At 42.5% G+C, this 20482-nt stretch overlaps 1 protein-coding gene across 2 annotated transcripts in view; it reads left to right on the top strand.

Moving 5' to 3' along the window:
• The first annotated feature begins 1147 nt into the window (after nucleotides 1-1147).
• The window catches only part of LOC110521247 (lactadherin), a 37359-nt gene continuing 18024 nt past the window's right edge, over nucleotides 1148-20482 (top strand). Inside the window, exons 1-3 of one of the 2 annotated variants that reach the window (XM_021598690.3) lie at nucleotides 1148-1526; nucleotides 13710-13832; nucleotides 14431-14562. In XM_021598690.3, the coding sequence (XP_021454365.3) occupies nucleotides 1445-1526; nucleotides 13710-13832; nucleotides 14431-14562 (337 nt within the window). In that variant the 5' untranslated portion in view covers nucleotides 1148-1444. The remainder of the gene's footprint in view (nucleotides 1527-13709; nucleotides 13833-14430; nucleotides 14563-20482) is intronic. The other variant, XM_021598689.3, reaches the window with a different exon arrangement.

Genomic DNA, 20482 nt, shown 5'->3' with positions numbered 1-20482 from the left:
TTCACCCTGCCTCTGCCATGGTATATAGTCATTATTATTATTATTGAGAAAATATGTATCTTAATTGATAAATATTTGTATAATAAATACAAGTTTGTGAAAATATTGCTAAACAAATATTTTTTTTCTCTGCACATCAGGGGTCTGGGTAAATACTTTCAAAGTTTTACACAGATTGGAAATACTATGATATAATACCATTTACATCCAGACACAAGATTATTAACTCAAACATTACAATAAAGCTTCACTTCTCATTCATTTAAACCCACCAAGATTAGACTGGACCAAGGAATCAGGAACTATCATAGATATTCGTTTAGTGAACCAATTAACCCCAGGGATAAACTGGGACCCAAAATATGCCAGGGCAATTCTTACACACCGCCCCAAGATTAAAATAGAATAATGTAAAAGATAACTAATGTAAAATATACTGTGTCTGTAAAATGTATATTCTATGTATAAACTGGAAGTAGAAGTCCAAATATTGTTGTCCATTAGCTTACTCCAATTAAGGGAGGGTTAGGGGAAAAATGAGAAAAGATAGTATATTCTAAAAAAGTAAAAAACAAATAGAATATAGTTGAATACAATGACAGTAGGGAACTTCAGTATAATGATAAACACAGTAGGATATGGTGACAGATATAACAAGGAATAATGAAAATATGATCACTTTTCCATTAGCTTTTTCCGTTCTAACCAGGTGGACAGTAAAGTATCTAAGTATCTTATTCTATTCTGTTCCATCCATTCCATGCTATGATATTATCTCCTATTCTAACGTGTAAAGTGAAATATCATTCCACCAAATCTCCGGCAGGTAAACTCCCCTTACTACAGACAGATGCTTTTATTGAACATTTATTTATTTAGTCAGTTAAGAACAAAGTATTATTTTACAATGACAGCCCACCCAGCCAAACCCTCCACTAACACGGACAACGCTGGGCCAATTGTGCACCGCCATATGGGAGATCACGGCCGGTTGTAATACTGACATGCAGTGTCTTAGACACTGTGCAATAGTATACCTAATTATGCATCAACAGTACATTTACAATCAATTTACCATTCTCACTCTGACAGTTGCTGCCCACGCCTTTTCACAGCGCTATATTTACATTCAACCGTTTTTTAAATCACACCCCCGGGGAGCGCTTACAATTATAAAACATAATGTAATTGGATGGAAGCAGAGATGCACGTGCTCACTCTGACGCCTGCTAGCGCACATTGGGCGATTTCGTTTTCCATGGCCCGGTGCCCCGGGTGAGCGGTCCAGGGCCTTAAATAAATGACCACCTACCCGGAGCACCGGGCCATAAAAAAAGGAACTCGCCCAATCTCAACACAAGCAACACTACACCGAGCAGCTGTGTTTTTGTCAGAGCTGAGGAGTCGTCCAAACGTCCGAAAGAGTTAAAAGAAAGAGTCCACAATGAAGACCCAAACTTGTTTCGCCTTCTCCATACAACTATTTGCTATTTATTTTCTGGTTGGTGCCATTTACATAGTGAATGGTAAGTATTTTTTTGTTTGGTTATAGTTGACCTTTATAATGCGTTTAGCATGCCGTGTTTCGGTTGACATCAGTCGATGGTGTCATGAGTGTTTTTCTTCGGAAAGTGGTGCAATTTATATATTTCGACAGTGTGTGGGTAAGAGGTAGACATTCCAAGCCTGGCATAAGTGGCAATACCAATTCAGTTCCTTTCCCAAAGTAACAACCGCGCATTCCTGTGTTGGGAATTGGAGAGTTATTTGAGTGAGTCACTGGAACACATTGACGCATCGAATCGAGCACGTTTTGCTTTGAATATGTAAAAAAATATATATATTGCTTTATTTGCTCTAACAATATGCAATGGACAGTTTTGAACACACTTGTTATCTACAGTAGTGGTTGGTTAAGTCTGACGTGGCTAATCTAATTTGTATCACTCCCGCGGTAGCAATTGTGCTTAAACTACTATCAACCAACTACTGTTCTCTGTAGGTTTAAAGATAACATAAGCCTTTCTTGGTTACAGTGCCTCACAAACCAGGAAACCTATTCTGGACAGCTATTCAAAATTGAAGGCATGAGTAGTTAAGTATAAAAACATCCCTTATGAAAGAACTCACACCTAAGGGCATTCTGTTCAAAGTGCTGCTCACAGTAGTGTCCATTATGTTTGTCCAACTCTCATCCGCATGTCGTTGGCACTGCTTTGTTTGCGCCCAGGAAATGTGGGCGAATAGAAAGGACATACAAGACTGTTGCCTTCATCCTCAACTGTCGTCAGAAAAGTGGACATTTTGTGACCAGCACTATCCTACTTTTCAGTTTGATATGCCTAAGCAACCGAGTCTCCGATTTTCAAAGTTTATCTCACCATACAACTCTAGGCACAAGGACACATTTTAACAATTTACACTGAACATTTTACAAAAACACATTTTCTGGAATTACTGAAAATGGAAAGTTTTCTTGAATTTGTCCACGTTTCCCAAAAACTCTTAAATATCTGCTCTTATTTAAGATGTCTGCTGAAAGAATGGGGTGTCAGCGACGACCTGACACCCTGACTTTGGTTATTGAGCTACAGTAAGTGAAGTGGCTTTACACCGGATTACTGAATTTCATTATGGGTCCCTGATCTGTACTACACAGAAATGCATAATTATGGAAATGAATGTCATTCTCTTCATGGTGATGTATGCTAAATAGGTTCTAACAGGTATAAATATGCAATATCCTCTTTTGCTTATTTGGGTCTTATTCTAGGCTTGGTGGTATACTGTATCCTGGGGTATTTGGTAAAAGCCAAGGGATGGTTTTAAAAAAACGTTTTTCAATAAATGTGAACATCTGTAGCTACTTTTAAAGTTAATACCTGCAGTTAACATGTGCAATACGTTAAGAGATAAAGCAGATTGAGTTCTTCATTACACATTATTTTACATTCTAATGCTTACCGTAGTCCTCCAGAACAGTTGAGCCAGTCACGTGTTTGTTTTTTAAATAGCACAACCGGAGAACGTGGGAGCTGGTGAGTCCATAGCCTTCTGTATATATCAGCTAGTTTCTTTTTTTCTGTGTGGCCCATGGTAGGTGATGAAGTTACACACGTATACAATATATTACTAAATGTTTGCCATCAGATATCCTATAATGGCTTTAATGCCAGAAGTCAAAGAGCTCTGGTTGAGTTCTGTACAGTTGCCATTTTTTTCCCTGTGCATCCTACTAGCGTTTTTTCCCCCCTCGTCCGTTGTTCTCCCATCTGCTGCTGTTTCTTTAGGAAAAACACAGCTACTGAACTTTGCACAATTTCCCTTGTTCACGTTCGCTCGTAAATGTCCACACTCATCGAAAATGACATTCGGTAGCTACGCTTGTATTACTGTATGAGCTGGATTTGCCCGTCTTTGCAATTAGTTTGTTAGTTTTTGCTCGTTAGCATTTAGCTAAGAGCGTCTGTGATTTCATTGTTTGTGCTAATTTTGTTAGCATTCTGGTAAGAGGCCAAATGGACTTGTCTTATGTTTTAGTGCCCCCTTGTGTGCTATGTTGGTAATACCGTAAATCCCAGGATGAGAGAAGGACGGTATGACAATATTAAAATCTTGGATACCGCCCAAGCCTAACACTGACTATTCTTTTAATGACCTCTGCCCCCAAGCAAGACCACATTTGGTTGGTCCAGACCGGATCAAATCTGAACCAATCATAGATGTAACTTGCATGAAAATGATTTTCTGACAATTAGAAATGTACAATATCGGAAAATGGAATTAGACTCTTGGATGAACATGGATGAACGCTTCACGGTAGCGTGTCTTTTTCCGTTTGGTTTGTAGGTTACTGCAGCTTGTTTGGCCCGTTGTTGTGTCAAGTCACACCGGTTCAGTGACCTTGTGCAGAAAAGTAGTCCCATCACAACTATTTTCCCACTGATCTTTGTCGATAGCACCTGCTAAATTCTGTGCAGCAATGTTGAGAGCAGTAGCAACACTTTTGCATATCTCCATGGCTAACGTTATCTTTCAAAAAAGCAGCGGTAGCAAGGATTATCTACACATACTGAGCAGCTCATGTTATAAACAGAAGCGCGCTACATGGCAGACAAATCCGAACTCATCTCTCAGCATGTCCAGCCCATTCATTATCTCAGCTAATCATGGCTAGCGGGAAGGTTCCTGTCTTTTTCTGTGGCTAAACCAATTAGGCTTGTAGTTTAATGATTTTATTTGCAGATGGCATACATGTTTGTTATTAAGCCACATTAAAGTTCACATGTTCCAGAATGCATTTCTGCCAAAAAATACATTTTGATTAAAAAACATTAAAATGTCTCCTGTGAAGTAGTGATGTGCGACATTCACCAAGCTTCTTGAAACGGGTCACACATTGGGTTTGCTTTTCTCAGATTTTAATTTAAGCTCTGGTTTAATGCTACACACGTTTGTATAGACTGTATAATTTTGCGAAATCCGCAAAACAATGGCCGCCCCCCAGGCGCATTTTGTTTTTGTTTTGAGGAAATGAGCATCCAGCATCGTTGTAAAAAAATAAAACATAATCATAGTACTCTGCTGTGTTATTGTGCATGCAATGATGGGGAAAAAACGGTTAGTTGTGTGAAGTAATGTCTTTGTAATATCGCAAATGGACGTGGCAGTTTCACCGCTACGGATTGCAGCTTTAAAGGAGAAAGTCCCTGCCCTAAAATACAGTCACTCAATTCTCTTCTCAAGGGCATTAGACTAGCCATGGTAAATAGGTGTGGCGGCTGCAGCAACCCAAACATTGAGTCACTTCTCTGGATGTTGCCGGCAGAGGCAGACTTCAGAGTTCAGCCAAAAATCTGGGAACTTCCTGCCACAAATGACCACTCCAAGCCATGCAGAAAGTATTCATCATACCCCTTGGCCTATTCCACATTTTATTGCGTTACAGCCTGAATTCAAAATCAATTCCATTATTGCACATTTATTGAAAATGAAATACAGAAATGTAATTTACACAAGTGCAGTGAGTGTTTCTGGGTAAGTCTTTAAGAGCTTTCCACACCTGGATTGTGCAACATTTTCCCATTTATTTTTTTCTAAGTTCTTCAAGCCCTGGTTGTTGATCATTGCTAGACTACCATTTTCAGGTCTTGCCATAGTTTTGACATCAATCTACTTAAATCTAATTCGGCCAATCTGGAACATTCAATGTATTCTTAGTAATCAACTCGTGTAGATTTGGCCTTGTTTTAGGTTATTGTCCTGCTGAAAGGTGAATTAATCTTGTCTGGTGGAAAGCTTACTGAACCAGGATTTTGCCAGTGCTTAGCTTTTTTTTTTTTTTTTTTTTTTTTTTTTTTTTTTTCATCCTGGAAAAACTCCCCAGTCCTTAACGATTACAAGCATACCCATAACATGATGCATCCACCATTATGCTTGAAAACATGGAGAATGGTACTCAGTTGTATGTTTGGGGCAAATCCAATACTTTGTATTCAGGACAAAAAGTGAATTGCTTTGTCACATTTTTTGAAGTATTACTTCTGTGGCTTATGGCAAACAGGATACATGTTTTGGAATTTCTGCATTCTGTACAGGCTTCATTCTTTTCACTTTCATTTAGGTTGGTATTGTGGAGTAACTACAATGTTGTTGATCCATCCTCAGTTCTCCTATCACAGCCATTAAACTAACTGTTTTAAAGTCACCATTGGCTTCATGGTGAAATCCCTGAGCGTTTTCCTTCCTCTCCGGCAACTGAATTAGGAAGGACGCCTGCATTGTTGTAGTGATGGGGGGCTATTCATACACCATCCAAAGCGTAATTAATAACTTCACCATGCTCAAAGGCTTCTTCAGTGTTGTTTTTGTTTATCTTTACCCATCCACCGATAGGTGCCCTTCTTTGCGAGGCATTGGGAAACCTCTCTGGTCTTTGTAGTTGAATCTGTGTTTTGAAATGTGTGGGGTACAGAGATGAGGTAGACACTATTATTGCACACAGTGAGTCCATGCAACTTGTTAAGATAATTTTTACTCCTGAACTTATTTATGCTTGCCATAACAAAGGGGTTGAATACTTATTGACTTATTTCAGCTTTTAATTTTTTATTAAATTGTTAACATTTCTAAAAACATAATTCCACCTCGACATAATGGGGTATTGTGTGGGTAGGCCAGTTAAATAAAAAATAAAAAAAAGTCAGCCTGTAACAATATGTGGAAAGAGTCGAGGGGTGTGAATTCTTTCTGAAGGCACTATACCTGTCCCTACACTTTCCTTACTGAACCCTTTCCATGTTACTGAACCACCAGCAGCCCTGCTGCACCAGGGAGCCAAGGAAAGGCCACTGTTTTGGTCTTCATCCTGCCCCAGCAGTGTCATATAAAATGTCTTCAAGACCAGGGAAGAACTGAAGGGTCTGGGAATGAAGGCAGGGAGTTTGTTATAGGTAGCTTTGACTGGGAAGGCTCAGTGTAAGATTCAGTGCCTGAATTGACAGGAGCTGAGCTGTACTGGGCTGGCCTGGTTATGCATCTATAAGAGTTGCTGCAAAGGACAATATCAGAGCCAGTGTAGTTTGGGTTGGTTCTCTGGTAGGAATCAGGGTCACTGGTCCCCTGTCTTCAGACTTGTGGGGAGGGAAGTGCAAAGCCATGTTATGTGTCATGCTGATGCGTAGTTCTTCTCACAACAAGACCACTCCAGTCAGCTGAGAGAGACGAGGCTAAATATAGCTGGACTGCAGGGCCAATTGCTCGATTTCTAGTGTGTGTTTGTCCTATGAACCATTCAAAAGGCTGCTGCCTGCCATAGCCCTTGCCATCTGCAGTGCCAGTATGGTCCAGCCTTTGGGGACCTGTCTCATTTTGTTCTGACGACTTTACTTTTAATGTCAACCGATTGGGTCTCATATTAATTTTGAATAACGACCGGCTAATGAATCTTTCATCGCAGTATGGAACATTCTAATTCGGGCTTCAATCATTGTCGCTCGTCCCACATTCCAATCTGCTGTGTTAAATATTTTAAACGCCATCCCATGATGTAGCCAAACTCCATTCAAACTTCGCAGTGTTATTTTGTGGCCACCAATGAGGCTCACTTGATTTAAAACCTTCCACAGTTGATGTTTTTGCAAGATAAGTTTCTGCTTGTTATATACCCCACCTGAAGTGTAACACAGAAAAATGGAAGTCATGCAGAGACCAACAGGTGGTTGATTGAATCTCCGCGCTGACAAGGTTCTGTTCAGCCAAACAAGGCAGTTAACCCACTGATCCCCGGTACACCATCGTTGTAAGCAAGAATTTGTACTTAACGGACTTGCCTAGTTAAAATAATAATAATATACGAGTGTATTGCATGAAGCTACTGTAGCCTAAGTTCAGGTATATTCCCCTCGTTTCAGTGTGCTTTCTTCTTCTTTGGTGCTTAATGAATATTGACCCTGGTGATTTTAATCCCCCCCCCGGTTCCCATTTGGCGCCTATGGCACTAAGTCATTAGACTTTGGCTGGTGCTCTACAGGTGACAAATATCCCACAAATCACATTGGCTATGATGGCCTGTCTGTAAATGATCAACTGTGTCCAGTAGAAGCTCCCGCTAGCAAACTTGCAACATTCTATAAAATATTCTGGGCACACAGTTACTTGCTCCAGTGAACTCGGGACAGACACAGCTGTAGGTTACTTGCTCCAGTGAACTCGGGACAGACACAGCTGTAGGTTACTTGTGCAAGCGATAAGAAGTAGGGGCGGCAGGTAGCTTAGCGGTTAAGAGCTTTAGGCCAGTTACTAAAAGGTCACTGGTTCGAATCCCCGAGCTGACAAGGTGAAAAAAACCTCTGTGCCCTTGAGCAAAGCACTTAACCCTAATTGCTCCTGTTAATTAAGTCACTCTGGATAAGAACTTCTGCTAAATTAATCAAATGAAAATGTAATCGGGTATTTATGACGCATTACAAATATTTGTCCAATACATTGAGGAAATATTGTCATTCCAACAACAGACTTTGTTACTTGCTGTTTGAGGTGAAGAAAAATTACTTTGAGAAGCTCCACAGCTCATTAGTGGTGGACAATCAGAAATACTACCAGACATCCCTAAATGGGCACATTTTATAGACCTACATTTGTGCGTAGGCCAGGTAGCCTAGGCCTACTTCTAGATGTGTAATTAGGTGTGCACCCTTACTCAACATTCACCCTTGTTGGTCACCCTTGTTGGTCACCCTTGTCGGTGCCTGTTGGTCACCCTTGTTGGTCACCCTTTTCGGTGCGTGCCTGTTGGGTGACTCCTCATTTCCTGGAACTCTTAAACCCAAAACCTCAGATGGTCTCTATACAGGGAAATGTATTTCCTCCGACTATAACGGAGGAGGCGTTTACTTACATGGTCAACTCATGTCCTAACTCAAATCCAATCTCTCTGTCTGTCTGCGGACCTCCTGATTAGATGGTGAGTCATGTGGCAGAAGCCTTTCTGTGGTATTTGGACCCGCAGGGACATGGGGAAAGGCAGGTTTTCTTTTTGGATCAAGAAGGGGCTTAGATGGTGCATGGTAATGACTGTGGTCAGTTTGTTGGCACGGCAACATTTTAGAGTTTGATGCCCCGATCTTGGTGGTAGAGAACTGTTTGCATTTTTAAGCCAATTTAATGCGATCCTACATATTCTGCCATGAAGCTGAGAGAACTTTGCAGTTTTAAAGGTCGTTTCCATTTTTTAAATTATTTTGTAAAAAATGTTTACACTGTTTGGACTTAGGCAACCCAAAAATACACTTAGGCGGCCCGCCCAAGAATTACAATGGCATAAAAATACCTGAAAGACAATAACAGTAACAAACTGCCATGTGGGCCTGTCAACCCTGGCTGCCACACTGAGCTGAATGACTGGCTTATAATGAGGGGACATGCCTTCTCATACACCAGTATACTAAACATTAGGAACACCTTTGCAATATAGAGTTGCACCCTGCCTTTTGCACTCGGAACAGCTTCAATTCATCGGAGCATGGACTCTACAAGGTGTCGAAAGCATTCCACAGGGATGCTGGCCCATGTTGACTCCCACAGTTGTGTCGAGTTGTCCTTTGGTTGGTGGACCATTTCTTGATACACACGGGAAACTCTTGTGTGGAAAAACCCAGCAGCATTGCAGTTCTTGAAACAAAGCTTGGAACTTACTAACATACCCAGTTCAATGTTTTGTCTTGCCCATTCACCCTCTGAATGGCACACAATCCATGTCTCAATTATCTCAATGCTTAAAAATCCTTCTTTAACCCGTGTCTCCTCCTCCTTCATCTACATTGATTGAAGTGGATTTAACAGGTGACATCAAAAAAGGATCATAGCTTTCACTTGAATTCACCTGGTCAGTCTTTCTTAATCTTTTGTCCACTCAGAGTATATCAAGTACACACTAGTTGCATTTAGTGGCAGTAGTGGGGTCCTGGTGTGGTGGGATCCTGTTGTTTAATGTGAGCAGAGGTCAACACTTAAAACCGCCACTGTAGACGCTTATCAGGGCATGTTTATTCAACTGCTATTAACTCTTTAATCATTGACCTCCTTTTTATGTTCTCTCACAGAGACTGAATATTAATCGGTCAGGGTGATATAAGTGTCTTTAGCCTACAGTCTCCTCAGACTTAACACTTGACTCAAATTTCAGCTGTTGAGAGAGGGAGACTAATCAACCAGATCAGCTGATCAAACATGTCGATACCCCCCCCCATTGCTGCCAATGAGTCAGAGTATTTCTAACCTCCACCCTATGCTCGGTCTCCATTCCCATTTAATACTGAGGATAGATGGATGATGAATTGTTGTGGCTGGACTCCCCATGCCTCCCCATGAGTTGGGGCCAATTTCATTTCTTGTCAATTCAGGAAGTATACGGAAATTCCAATTCCATGACCAACTGCCAATGAGTCAGAAAATCCCTGTCTAAACTCCACCCTGTCTAAACTCCTTCTCCATTCCTATTCATTACTGAGGATAGAAAGATGATGAATTGCTGTGGCTGTACTCCCCATGCCTAAATAAAGGTTAAATACAAATAAATCTTGAATACTTTTTGAATAGACATAAATGAGCGCACCACTTAGTTTTGTTTTATCAACAGATGGATAAAAAAAATGTAAAGGCAGGAACTATTTGTGGAAGTGAAATGATTTCTCAATAAATGAAAGTGAAACTTTGGCTATAAGGAAAGCCACAGGTTATCACTGAAATGTGTTGACAACATAGAAGGTAATAAACCACTTCCCTATGATCACTTGATGTTGGTTAGGTAGCTTCTGCAGAACAGCAATATTGAATGAGCTGTTTTTAATTGGAGAAGAAAATGAGTTAAGTAGCTATTTTATGTCCCAGTGTGCTTATTTAGGCCATTTCTAGGGAGTCGTGGTGGTTAGACCACCGTTTTAAAGCTGCAACCACCTTGACAAATGTGTCTCTAATTGAATTTACTCACAGAAACCCAGTAAGTAGCACATGATCCACATTTCAGTTTCGAAGACCAGGGCTGTGTTCAGTAAGGCATGAAATGGAAGAGAACTCGGAAACTCCATGTTTTCATTGCAAAACATTTTGCTTCGGTGTACCCTAATGAGTTAGGTCATTATTCTGACGGTCATTCTTTCAACATGGGCTACATTTTGCTTGGCACTCAATGTTTTTCGAAAGGAGCTGTCTGCTGCGTAGTAGGAAGTAGGGCTGGGAATTGCCTGTACAGTGACTTCAGAAAGTTTCCAGACCCCTAGACTTTTTACACATTTTATGTTACAATTCTCAGCAATGTACACACAATACCCTATATTGACAAAGTGAAAACAGGTTTTTAGAAATATTTGCTAATTTATTGAATGTGTAAATAATGCATTTATTTGTATAAGGATTCAGACCTTTTGCTATGAGATTTGAAATTGAGCTCAGGTGCCTCCTGTTTCCATTGATCATCCTTGAAATGTTTCTAAAACTTGATTGAAGTCCACCTGTGGTAATTTAAAATTGATTGGACATTATTTGGAAATGCACACACCTGTCTATATAAGGTCCCACAGTTGATAGTGCATGTCAGAGCGAAGACCAAGCCATGGGGTCAAAGGAATTGTCCGTAGAGCTCAGAGACAGGATTGTGTCAAGGCACAGATTTGGGGAAGGGCACCAAAACATTTCTGCAGCTTTGAAGATCCCCAAAAACACAGTGGCCTCCATCATTTGGAAATGGAAGATGTTTGGAACCACCAAGACTCTTCCTAGAGCTGGCCAAACTGAGCAATCGGGGGAGAAGGGCCTTGGTCAGGGAGGTGACCAAGAACTCGATGGTCACTCTGACAGAGCCCCAGAGTTCCTCTGTGGAGATAACCTTCCAAAAGGGCAGCTATCCCATCTCTGCAGCACTCCACCAACCGGGCCTTTATGGTTGAGTGGCCAGATGGAAGCCACTCCTCAATTAAAGGCACATGACCCCCTACTTGGAGTTTGTCAAAAGGCACCTAAAGGACTCTCAGACCACGAGAAAGAAGATTTTCTCCAGAGTGTTCAGGATTCTCTCCAACCTGCTCCAGAGTGTTCAGGACCTCAAACCGTAGTGAAAATTCTACTTCCAATAGGACAACAACCCTAAGCACTCAATCAAGCCAACGCACGAGTGGCTTCGGGACAAGTCTCTGAATGTCCTTGAGTGGCTCAGCCAGAGGTCAGACTTGAACCTGATCAAACATCTCTGGAGAGACCTGAAAATAGCTGTGCTGTCACACTCTCCATCCAACCTGACAGCTTGAGAGGATCTGCAGAGAAGAATGTGAGAAACTCCCCATATACAGGTGTGCCAAGCTTGTTGCGTCATACCCAAGAAGACTGGATGCTGATATCGCTGCCAAAGGTGCTTCAACAAAGTACTGAGTAAAGGGGCTGAATACTTATGTAAACGTGATATTTCTGTTTTTAATTTTGAATAAATTGCCAAATTCTAAACCTTTTTTGCTTTATCGTTATGAGGTATTGTGTGTAGATTGAGGGGGAAACCGATTTTAATCCGTGGAATTAATGTGGAAAAAGTCAATGGGTCTGACTACTTTCCGAAGGCATCGTATGTAAACCCTGGATTGCTGATGCTATGTATTGGCCAATGAGAGGCTTTGAGGCCAATGGTCGGCCATATTGTCACTCCCCAGAAGAAGCAGTCCTTCATAGGAATTAATGGAATTCTGCAGTTTTTTGATTTTAAATGTTTCAAGGACAAAATGACATGTTTAAAAGTTTTTGCTTGTAGTGGGGACAGTAACATTAGTACTTTCTAAAACATATTTTAAGGAATTGTGTGTGTGTGTGTGTGTGTGTGTGTGTGTGTACACACACATACATACATGCATGCATACATACATGCATACATACATGCATACATACATGCATACATATCTGGGGGAGTGCCAAGATGGCGGCGCAGTGGCTTCAAAACAGCACCCCTTGTTAATCATCTAGTGTGTATGTATATGTGTGTATGTATATAATCATTGGATGTCTTTTGATTACTTTGAAAAGGCATCCTTCCTTCCTTCCTTGAAGAATTCCGATCTAAATTGGTTGGTTTGGGGAAGGCAATTAGGTGGCAGGTTTTCTTTATCCGATCGAAATCAAACGCTTCTAATCTGTGATTGGCTCGAGGGAACTGTACTGAAACCACCTTTTTTAAAAAATGTTATATAGTCTGTTCCCAAAACAGGATATGAAGACGCAAGCTCCACTGGCACAGGTTAGAGCCATGTTCACCCTGGATAAACTTGCCCAGAGGTTGTGGATGCCAGAGTAGGAGAAGGAGGGGAAACACTGAGACGGAACACTTTGAGTCTCACCAACGTGCCATCATTTTTCACCATGGCCTTGTGGGGTCCGCAGACCCCCTAATTCAAAGCAATCCGTTCACATAGTCCACAGCGATCAGTTGGCAGTTCACAGCTATTATTCCCCACTTCCTTCACAAATAACTCTTCCACTTGTCAGTTCGTTCTAAATTTAGACTTTCTCCAGTCTAATCTAACATCAGCATTAAGTACAAATTCCCCCACATAGCTTCCTTTTCCTAGTGGCATTGTTTTTCCTCTTGGAGAAATATAGGCTATAGGGAGTTTCCACCATGTCTACACCAATCCAATGGTTTCTGTAGGGGGAGGAGTGTACAAGTGCACACTTCAGGAGAAAGTAGAGATTATTGGGAGGCACGGTCTGAATTCCCCCCGTGAGCCTCATGCCAAAAGCTTGAAACACTGTGGAATGACCAGGCTGGAGCCAGACGCATTAGTGACTGGAAACCTCCAGTATCTGTGTGTCTTGAAACGCTGTGTCAGCAGACTAGCGCAATCAGACAAGCCACTCATGACAGTCAGTGCTGTGTCATCTCTTGACCTGTCCAAATCAAGTCCACTAGCCTAATAGGAGTAGACGGTGTGGTAGGTGTCAAAGTGTGTTAACTCTATTACTGAGTCACCAGGAAATGCCAGGCCTCTTTGTAGGAATTACAAGGCAACAAAACATTTTCACGATTAAAAACAGTGTTGAGGCTAATCTGTGTGCCACTACGCAGTAAATGATCAAATACATTGTTGAATAACCAATTTCCTTTTTTTTTTGGAAAGAGGGTCTTCTGACTTAGGCTTCCTGGTTAAATATTGGTCACTGTTCCTCTCTCCCAGGTGACTACTGTGAGATAAATGTCTGCAGTAATGGGGGGAGCTGTGTGACTGGCCCCAGATCCTCCTTCATCTGTATCTGCTCCGATGGCTATACTGGGGACACGTGCAATGACACCGAGACTGGTAAGGACAACGGAGCAATATATCTGCACAAAAGCATCATTTAAAAATGTATTTTAAAAAAATGTAACTAAGCAAGTCAGTTAACAACATTCATATTTATAATGATTGCCTCCCGGGGAACAGTGGGTTAATTGCCTTGTTCAGGGTCAGAAAGACACATTTTTACCTTGTCTGCTCGGGGATTTGATCCAGCAACCTTTTCGGTTACTTGCCCAACGCTCTAAGCACTAGGCTGCCTGCCGTCCCATTATAGCTAGGTATTTAATATTAGTATCATGTGTAGTTATTAAATTGTAAAGTTATTTGTAGGCCAGTTATAAGGAGTCCCAAGCTGTTCTGAAGGCCTATAGCAAGTCTTTCTAAAGCACTATGGGTGTGTTGAGGGTTCACTAAGGTGTCAGATGGTACATGAGCAGTGTTAGAGGAAGATTCTGAGAGGCTGTCTCTGTACTACAAGGTATTGCCCTAATGCTATTCTTCCCTATCCTCCTCCTTTGCCTCTCTTTGACCCAAGTCGTTGCTGTAGAAAGAGAACGTGATCGCGGTCCCACCTACCTGGTACAATGAGAGTTAATAATAAGTTATATTTGCTTCCCAGGGCCCTGCAACCCAAACCCCTGCAAGAACGATGCCTTCTGTGACGTGACTGGCCAGAAACGCAGAGGGGACGTCTTCAGCGAGTACATCTGCAAGTGCCAGGATGGCTTTGATGGAGTCCACTGCCAGAACAGTAAGATCTACAATGTCTATTCCGTGGGACAAAACTAGAGCCAGGGTATGATTGTGGCAATGAGTAAGTCCAGAGACATGTTGGACTAATCACACAGAGTCGATGATGACTCCGAAAAACTTTTGGAGTGTGTCTGTGGACTTCTATTGAAATTTGCTGTCAAATGTTAGCAACACCTCCACCTTTGCAGGATTTTTTATTTATTTTATTTTATTTTACCTTTATTTAACCAGGTAGGCAAGTTGAGAACAAGTTCTCATTTACAATTGCGACCTGGCCAAGATAAAGCAAAGCAGTTCGACAGATACAACGACACAGAGTTACACATGGAGTAAAACAAACATACAGTCAATAATACAGTATAAACAAGTCTATATACAATGTGAGCAAATGAGGTGAGAAGGGAGGTAAAGGCAAAAAAGGCCATGGTGGCAAGGTAAATACAATATAGCAAGTAAAACACTGGAATGGTAGTTTTGCAATGGAAGAATGTGCAAAGTAGAAATAAAAATAATGGGGTGCAAAGGAGCAAAATAAATAAATTAATTAAATACAGTTGGGAAAGAGGTAGTTGTTTGGGCTAAATTATAGGTGGGCTATGTACAGGTGCAGTAATCTGTGAGCTGCTCTGACAGTTGGTGCTTAAAGCTAGTGAGGGGGATAAGTGTTTCCAGTTTCAGAGATTTTTGTAGTTCGTTCCAGTCATTGGCAGCAGAGAACTGGAAAGAGAGGCGGCCAAAGAAATAATTGGTTTTGGGGGTGACTAGAGAGATATACCTGCTGGAGCGTGTGCTACAGGTGGGAGATGCTATGGTGACCAGCGAGCTGAGATAAGGGGGGACTTTACCTAACAAATGTCTGCAATTAATACAATGTAATTCTAAAGAATAGAGTAATGACTTACATTGGTAACTTATATTACACAGCTTTTTAATACATATCATAATTGCCAAATGTAGCCTATTAATAGCTGAATATGGAGTGAAAGAATGGCAACCCATAGGGCCTATGTCCACTGGGCCAGATGGATTACCAGGACATGTACTCAAAGCATGCGTGGACCAACTGGCAAGTGTCTTCACTGACATTTTCAACCTCTCCCTGACCGAGTCTGTAATACCAACATGTTTCAAGCAGACCACCATCGTCCCTGTTCCCAAGGAAGCAAAGGTAACCTGCCTAAATGACTACTGCCCCAAAGCACTCACGTCCGTAGCCATGAAGTGCTTTGAAAGGCTGGTAAGGGTTCACATCAACCGCATCCTCCCGGACACCCTAGACCCACTCCAATTCGCATACCGCCCCAACCGATCCAAAGATAACACAATCTCAATCGCACCTCACACTGCCCTTTCCTACCTGGACAAAAGGAACACCCATGTGAGAATGCTGTTCATTGACTACAGCTCAGTGTTCAACACCACAGTGCACACGAAGCTCATCACTAAGCTAAGGACTCTGGGACTGAACACCTCCCTCTGCAACTGGATCCTGGACATCCTGACGGGCTGCCCCCAGGTGGTAAGAGTAGGCAACTACACGTTTGCCACGCTGATGGTGGACTACAGGAAAAGGTGGACCGAACAAGCCCACATTAACATCGACGGGGCTGTAGTGGAGCGGGTCGAGAGTTTCAAGTGTCTTGGTGTCCACATCACCAATGAACTAACATGGTCCAAACACACCTAGACAGTCGTGAAGAGGGCACGACAAAACCTTTTCTCCCTCCGGAGACAGAAAAGATTTGGCATGGGTCCCCTGGTCCTCAAAAGGTTCTACAGCTGCACCATCGAGCAACCTGACCCGGTTGTATCACCGCCTGGTATGGCAACTGCTCAGCAACAGACCTTAAGGAGCTACAGAGGGTAGTGCCAACGGCCCAGTACATCACTGGGGCCAAGCTTCCTGCCATCCAGGACCCATATAATAGGTGGTGTCAGAGACTCTAGTCACCCAAGTTTTATAGACTGTTTTTTCCCAGCTACCGCACGGCAAGTGGTACCCGAGCACCCAAGTCTAGGACCAAAAGGCTCCTCAACAGCTTCTACCCCCAAGCCATAAGACTGCTGAACAATTAATACAATCGCCACCGGACAATTTACACCCCCCCCCCCCATTTGTACACTGCTGCTACTCGCTGTTTATCTATGCATAGTCACTTCACCCCCACTTACATGCACAAATGACCTCAACTAACCTGTACCCCCTGCACACTGACTCGGTACCGGTGCCCCCTGTATATAGCCTCGTTATTCTTATTGTGTTACTTTTTATTATAACTTTTAATTTGTCTACTTGGTAAATATTTTCTTAACCAACAGTGCAGTTCAAGAAGAGTTAAGGGCTTGTAAGTAAGCATTTCACGGTAAAGTCTACACGTGTTGTATTCGGCGCATGTGATATAGTTTGATTTGAAGAAAACCAGCTCTTCTGACATGGTGTTGATACAGAAAAAACTGTTATTCTGACATGGCGTTGATGCCGAGGCGGCAGTAAGGGGGCCGAGGCGGCAGTAAGGGGGCCGAGGCGGCAGTAAGTGGGTTTTTCAACCCAAGCAGCTGTTGTCCTTACGGGAGCGTCTCTCCGGATATGGCAAGGTTCAACTTCCAGCTGGCAGCCTACGCTTGGCCCCCGAGCAGCCTAAAGCACTGCCCATAAAGGACAGGTGGTGACTGTGTGCTGCTATGTAACAGAAAAAGGGAGCAAACAAAAATATGAGAAAAGTTCATTTAGTTTGGAAGGAATCGTATACATGTACTTTCCCAAATGTATGGCTTAAAAAACAAATCAAGGTAAAATGTTGTTTTAAATTATGCATTGTGAACATTATTAGGTCTATAGATTTAAAAAGTGGTTGATTATGACAAACACAATGATGCAATGTGTTGAGCTATCCATGGTTTGTCGGTAATTAGGGGTTTGTGTGAGAGAATATGTGTGACCGTGAGTGGCAGGCAGATTTCTGGTTGTTTTTAAGAGGTGCCTCAACCACACAGGATATGGCTAGTCTGAAGTGGACAGGTTAAGCTCTGCACCCCCGTTTCTGTGACTCAAATGCTTTATTTACAGTCATTTCTGCTAGCATTCTGTGTACAGCAGTTTCTGCAAGCCACACTTGCTCTGTTTACAGTAGTTTCTGCTAGCCACACTGCTCTGTTTACAGTAGTTTCTGCTAGCCACACTGCTCTGTTTACAGTAGTTTCTGCTAGCCACACTGCTCTGTTTACAGTAGTTTCTGCTAGCCACACTGCTCTGTTTACAGTAGTTTCTGCAAGCCACACTGCTCTGTTTTACAGTAGTTTCTGGTAGCCACACTGCTCTGTTTACAGTAGTTTCTGGTAGCCACACTTGCTCTGTTTACAGTAGTTTCTGGTAGCCACACTGCTCTGTTTACAGTAGTTTCTGGTAGCCACACTGCTCTGTTTACAGTAGTTTCTGGTAGCCACACTGCTCTGTTTACAGTAGTTTCTGGTAGCCACACTGCTCTGTTTACAGTAGTTTCTGGTAGCCACACTGCTCTGTTTACAGTAGTTTCTGGTAGCCACACTGCTCTGTTTACAGTAGTTTCTGGTAGCCACACTGCTCTGTTTACAGTAGTTTCTGGTAGCCACACTGCTCTGTTTACAGTAGTTTCTGGTAGCCACACTGCTCTGTTTACAGTAGTTTCTGGTAGCCACACTGCTCTGTTTACAGTAGTTTCTGGTAGCTACGCATCATTGCCATTTGTTATTTACATTTACTTCATTTAGCAGATGCTCTTATCCAGAGCGACGTACAGTAGTGAGGAAATACATTTGAATTGTAATACTTATTTTGTACTGGTCCCCTCTGGGAATCGAACCCACAACCCTGGCGCTGCAAGTGCTATGCTCTATCAACTGAGCGACATGGGACCTTATGAATGTTCTACAGGCGCCGCAGCCATCCATATTTGGGCCCAAAAGTTTGCCATCAAAATCATGTCGTCAAATTTACTTTCGACAGACGGCAATGTTGTCATTAGCCAGCACAGTTGGCTAACGTTATGGTATGGTCTCCCCTCAGATCTGATTTAGCTAGCTAACGTTATACTGCATATATAGTCAACCTGGTGACATCAGGTATAATGCCAAAAGGTTTTCCTGCTTATTATTTATCTCCATCTTATAAATGTCCTTTTATTTCCAAGCCACTGTAATGCACTTTTTATGGGATCTTCATCAGCGCACATTTGACAAAGCATTGAGTAGAATGTTCCATGGGCATTTGAGTGGAATGTTCCATGGGCATTTGAGTGGAATGTTCCATGGGCATTTGAGTGGAATGTTCCATGGGCATTTGAGTGGAATGTTCCATGGGCATTTGAGTGGAATGTTCCATGGGCATTTGAGTGGAATGTTCCATGGGCATTTGAGTGGAATGTTCCATGGGCATTTGAGTGGAATGTTCCATGGGCATTTGAGTGGAATGTTCCATGGGCATTTGAGTGGAATGTTCCATGGGCATTTGAGTGGAATGTTCCATGGGCATTTGAGTGGAATGTTCCATGGGCATTTGAGTGGAATGTTCCATGGGCATTTGAGTGGAATGTTCCATGGGCATTTGAGTGGAATGTTCCATGGGCATTTGAGTGGAATGTTCCATGGGCATTTGAGTGGAATGTTCCATGGGCATTTGAGTGGAATGTTCCATGGGCATTGTGATAAAACGTGCAACCCATGAAATGGTCCCCTTCAGGCAGGGAATGTACTTTTTCCCTCTTGTTCTCAGTTTGGATCCAGGCATTTTGCTCCTACGTGTTCGGTCCTTCTGCTAGCTGATGCTGCCCGTGGGGCAGAGGGACACTCACAGAGAGGACTGCAGTTGTCAGCACTATTTGTCCCTTTTTATCTGCAGAGTCGTCCACAGCAGCGTGTCACAGAAACTAGAAACGGTCCCATCATGTCAACAACACTCAGTTTTCCCCCTCCCTCCTCACACCAAAGTGAATCTTCTGTGGTACTGCCTACTGGGCAATATGCAGTTCAGTCTGTCAGTTCTGATTTCTTCTTCGTTTTTCAGCCAGGGACAACATTCTATTCATACTCCTAAATGTTCATGCCCCTATAAATAATTTAAAAGTTCACAGCAATGTTTATCCATGTGCACCACAAAAGAGTACTTAACCAAGCTCTGACTCCTTAGTACATTACCCACCTCCCAGAAAAGACAAGCTAAAGCGCCAGTTAGCTTTTTACGCTAATTAAATAATGTTTTTGTGAGGACTGTAAAGATCATTCATTTGGCTGCAGATGTATGTGAGGTTCCTTGGGCTTGTCTTTCTCTGCCCCCAAACTTCTCATTTCGAACTCCTGATGCCTGTTTTTTATTTATTTATTTATTTACATTTTTGTATTGCTCAGTAATTAGTGTGTGTATTGGGGAGGGTGTTTTGTGTGTGTGTGTGCTAGAGAGTGTGTGTGGGCAGTGAGTAAGTCGCATCCTCGGCAGCTCCTACAGGCTGGGGTCCGAGTGTGTGTGGTGGGAACAAGGCGACCGAGGCTCTGTGAAGGTAAGACTCTTCGAAAGCAGTCAACCCGGATGCGTACAGCAGTAGCAGAATCTTCCCTGCTGTTTAAACAGGTTGACATCCTCATACTCATACACACACACACACACACACACACTTGCATTCTAAAACACACTGGCATACACAAACATGACAAACCCCACCGTACACGCAAACCGGACTCTCATGCTCATCCAGCCAATGGAAAGTGGTCACGAACGCAGCACTCCCAAGACGTCAGCTGCCCTGTTGCCGGGGTAGAGAGGGAAGTGGAGGCAGAAAAGTGAATGAAGTCTGCCTTGACAATGTCACAGCCTCCGCTCAGGTCTGACGCCAAGCACTTCTACCGGCCGTGTGAAATTGGCCTGAAAGCTTCAATGGGGAGGCAGTGAC

This window comes from Oncorhynchus mykiss, chromosome 4 (genome assembly GCF_057628025.1).
Source record: "Oncorhynchus mykiss isolate SJ-2025 chromosome 4, ASM5762802v1, whole genome shotgun sequence".
Taxonomy (NCBI): domain Eukaryota; kingdom Metazoa; phylum Chordata; class Actinopteri; order Salmoniformes; family Salmonidae; genus Oncorhynchus; species Oncorhynchus mykiss.
This window is presented reverse-complemented; position numbering and strand designations above follow the sequence as displayed.